General features: G+C 41.3%; 1 protein-coding gene across 1 annotated transcript; it reads left to right on the top strand.

Annotated features, from left to right (window-relative positions):
• Window positions 1–3,115: 3,115 nt before the first annotated feature.
• OR4E2 (olfactory receptor family 4 subfamily E member 2) lies at window positions 3,116–4,056 on the top strand. The gene is given in 2 exon segments (XM_055436957.2): window positions 3,116–4,034; window positions 4,037–4,056. Coding segments are annotated over 2 exon segments (939 nt in total).
• Window positions 4,057–4,345: the final 289 nt, after the last annotated feature.

The raw sequence follows: 4,345 nt of genomic DNA, 5'->3' as shown, positions 1-4,345 counted from the left end.
TCGGAAATTCTTTCCATACCCTGGCTTCTCTCTTGATCTTTTTGACAGAAGACCTAGATATCTGCTACAACTAATCAGATAGAAAAGATGTGTCTAGTTCCTATGCTACAGTTCAGAAAACTGAGGTTTAGGGAAGTGAAGGCCAAACACCACAGTTATGTGAATTCACCACATGTGCTCTCATGAAGAGCCTTCTATCTTCTCCTTCTTAGTCGAAGGCAAAACAACTCTTGGTTCTTTTCTACGAATGCACTGCTGACCAGGAGTTTACGAGAATAGGCCTCCCTATCATAGAATATTGCTTCATAAGAAATACAACCATATTATACTTGACTTGGAGAAGGAAAAACGTACTCATAATCCCATGAAGTCAGCATTTACATTTCCTTTCTGTATGCACCCCCCCGTGCATGGTTTTAATACTTTGTTTTAAAACAAAGTAACCCATGCTTATGGACAAATGTGAACAATTACAGAGTATAATATAAAAATAGCATTTTAAATTTAAAATTAAAATCTAAAATGCACTAGTATTTCCACAGGCAACTAGTGTTAACATAAGTGTGTAGTCTTCAACACAAATCATCTTTCCTTTTAGGAATAAATACATAAAAACATAATTCATGAATATGTATGTTTCAATATTCACATATATATACATAAATATTTTTTTATTCCTTCCTTTGTTCATTTATTCCTTCCTTCCCTCCTCCACCCCTTTCCTCCTTGTTCATAATATGTTTATTTATTTAAACTTATTTTTAATTGGAGGATAATTGCTTTGCAATATTGTGTTAGTTTCTGCTGTACAGCAACGTGACTCAACCATGGGTATACATACAGCTCCTTCCTCTTGAACCTTCCTCCTGCCCTTACCCCCACCCCACCTGTCTCGATTGTTACAGAGCATTGGGTTGAGCTCCCTGCATTATAGAGCAAAAATATATTTATCATATGCTATTTTCACTTAGCAATGTATTGTCGACATTTTTTGAATTTAATAGTTTACCATCTTGGCTATATGTTGGAATCACCAGAGAACTTTAAAAGTACTGATAGGTCCAACCTCCAGAGATTCTGAATTAATTTTCTGAGGTGAGGCCTGGGAAGCAAAATTTAGAAAGCTCAACTATGTGGTTTTGAAGTGCAGCTACACTGAGAACCACTGTTTAAATCAATAAACATAGATCCTACTAGCTCTTATTAATGGCTATATAATATTCCACACTATGGCTGTACTAAAATTTATTTACCTATTCCTTTTTAGATAAACATTCAGATTATTTCTGCTACTTCATTTTGCTAAATGTTTTAATAAAATGTATTACCCTGACCCAGGGATTGAACCTGTGTCTCTTATATCTCCTGTATTGTAGGCAGATTCTTTAGCCACTGCTGCTGCTGCTAAGTCACTTCAGTCGTGTCCGACTCTGTGTGACCCCATAGACGGAAGCCCACCAGGCTCCCCCGTCCCTGGGATTCTCCAGGCAAGAACACTGGAGTGGGTTGCCATTTCCTTCTCCAATGTGTGAAAGCGGAAAGTGAAAAGGGAAAGTGAAGTCGCTCAGTCGTGTCTGACCCTTAGCGACCCCACGGACTGCAGCCTACCAGGCTCCTCCATCCATGGGATTCTCCAGGCAATAGTACTGGAGTGGCTTGCCATGAGCCACCTGCAAAGCTCCAAATCATATTACAGAATAAAAAATTAAGCTTTTAAAGTCACTTATTAACTCCATTGTGAAAGATTGGATTCTTTTGCAGGTTACCTGACAAGTTAGCTTCAGTTCAAATAAAAGTATTTTTTGCATATCTACTGTGTGCCAGAAGCCAGGTTACGTGCTGCAAGGGATAAGTTATATGTGACCATTGCTCTTCAAGAAAATCTTGATTTATTGGGGAGCAAAAACAGATATCTCATTTTATACTTTCTTTCAGATAAAAGAAGTATGAAGGGAAGTGATAGGATTTGATTGCATCAGTTGTGTTTTTGTAAAGGTACTGCTCTTTGAGGTAATCTTAGAGGATGAATAGTATTTTAAGAGTCAGCAATGAAGAGAGTACAGTTGATTAAATGGTTATGTTTTCTGAGCAGAGGGAACAACATAAATAACAAACAAGGATTTTGGAAAGTAACAAGATGGAAGTAGCATGCTTGATTGGAGAGAAGATTCCATACCTGAAAAATAATGTAGCAGACAGTTGCTGGCTTTGAAGGTACTTTTGATAGGAAGAGTGAAATAGCAAATGATTTTAGCTGGGAGTTGTATTTTAGAATTTTAAATTGGTGTTGCCTGTGGGTTAGACTGAAATGAAAAATCACTCACCTAGTGGCTAAGGGTTTTGGGCAATTTATTTATTTTTGTAGACCTCACTTACCTGCAAGACAGGAACAATAATGCTTACGCGATGGTGCGTTCATGCGTGCTAAGTTGCTTCAGTCCTGTCTGACTCTCTGTGACCCTATGGACCGTAGCCTGCCAGGCTCCTCTGTCCATGGGTTCTCCAGGCAAAAATACTGAGGTGGGTTGCCGTGCTTTGCTCCAGGGAATCTTCCCCTCCCAGGGATTAGATCCTCATCTCTTGTGGTTCCTGCATTGCAGGCAGATTCTTTATTGCTGAGCCAGTGTGGAAGCCCATGCAATGGTGCAGTTATGGCTAAACAGAATGGTGTATATAAAGTGCATGGAATGGCTCCTGATACAGACTGGGTATAAGATGTGGTTTAGTTGCTAAGTCGTGTCTGACTCTTTCACCTCCATGGAATGCAGCCTCTCAGGCTTCTGTATTGATGGGATTTTCCAGGCAAGCGTACTGGAGTGGGTTGTCATCCTCCTCCAGGGGGTCTTCCTGACCCAGGGATCAAACCTGGGTCTCCTACATTGCAAGCAGTCTCCTGCATTGCAGGCAGATTCTTTACCTACTGAGCCACCAAGGAAGACTGGATATGTTGTAACAATTGTCATTGAATTGATCTTGTACTCTACATACCATGATAACAAATAAGCAACCCAGATAGAAATTCAGAGTCACTTCTGTTAGTTCCACTCCTATAACATTAAGGTTAAATTACTGTTCATGTTTTTTTTCCCCACAAGGTCCTTTGGAAGCTCATTGGATGGATGCTCTAAACCAAACAAGAGTGACTCAATTTGTCTTCTTGGGACTCACTGATAACTGGGTACTGGAGATATTATTGTTCATGGCATTCTCAGTCATGTACGTGCTAACCCTTTTGGGGAACATTCTGATCATGGTTACCATAGTCTTTACTCCACGTCTTCATACCCCCATGTATTTCTTCCTGAGCAATCTGTCTTTTATTGACATCTGCCACTCATCTGTCACCGTGCCCAAGATGCTGGAGGGTTTGCTTTTGGAGAGAAAGACCATTTCCTTTGACAATTGCATTGCACAGCTCTTCTTCCTACATCTATTTGCCTGTGCTGAGATCTTTCTGCTGACCATTATGGCCTATGATCGTTATGTAGCCATCTGTGCGCCATTACACTACCCCAATGTGATGGATATGAGGGTCTGCGTACAGCTTGTCTTTGGCCTCTGGTTGGGGGGTACCGTTCACTCACTGGTGCAGACCTTCTTGACCATTCGCCTACCCTACTGTGGCCCCAACGTAATTGATAGCTACTTCTGTGATGTTCCTCCTGTCATCAAGCTGGCCTGCACAGATACCTATCTCACAGGAATGCTGATTGTGTCCAACAGTGGAACCATCTCCCTCTTCTGTTTTCTGGCTTTGGTCACCTCCTACACGGTCATCTTGGTTTCCCTTAGAAAACAGTCAGCTGAAGGGCGCAGGAAAGCCCTGTCCACCTGCTCAGCCCACCTCATGGTGGTCGCCCTCTTCTTGGGGCCGTGCATCTTCCTCTACACTCACCCAGACGCCAGCTTCTCCAGTGAGAAGGTGGTGTCTGTCTTCTACACGATGGTCACCCCTGTGCTGAATCCCCTCATTTACACCTTGAGGAATGAGGAAGTAAAAAGTGCCGTGAAGCATCTCAGACAGAGGCAAGTTTTTCCATGAAATCATGTACATGATGGACTCGGAATTGCAGATGTTATTTTGGTCATATCTTTAATGAGTGACTAAGCGTAAGAAATCAAAGTTGTTAGGTGAAATGACCTGGAGCATCGTTTCAGGCCAGACTTCTGTACTAAAGAGGGGGACTTATCAACTATTGCTTAAATAAAGGAAAAGATACCTGTTGTAACATGTAAGGGAAAAGGATCTGGACAAGTTTAAAAAAAACTTCTAGTTTCACCAGTAAAAGAACACACAGACTTTGGGGCATAGTCTTAGTTTCAGGAACAGGTAGAGTTCTGAGAG

This window comes from Moschus berezovskii, chromosome 9 (assembly GCF_049115385.1).
Source record: "Moschus berezovskii isolate FMDL1 chromosome 9, NW_MosBer_1.0, whole genome shotgun sequence".
Taxonomy (NCBI): Eukaryota; Metazoa; Chordata; class Mammalia; order Artiodactyla; family Moschidae; genus Moschus; species Moschus berezovskii.
The sequence above is the reverse complement of the archived record's forward strand: the minus strand, read 5'-3'. Positions and strand labels throughout refer to the sequence as shown.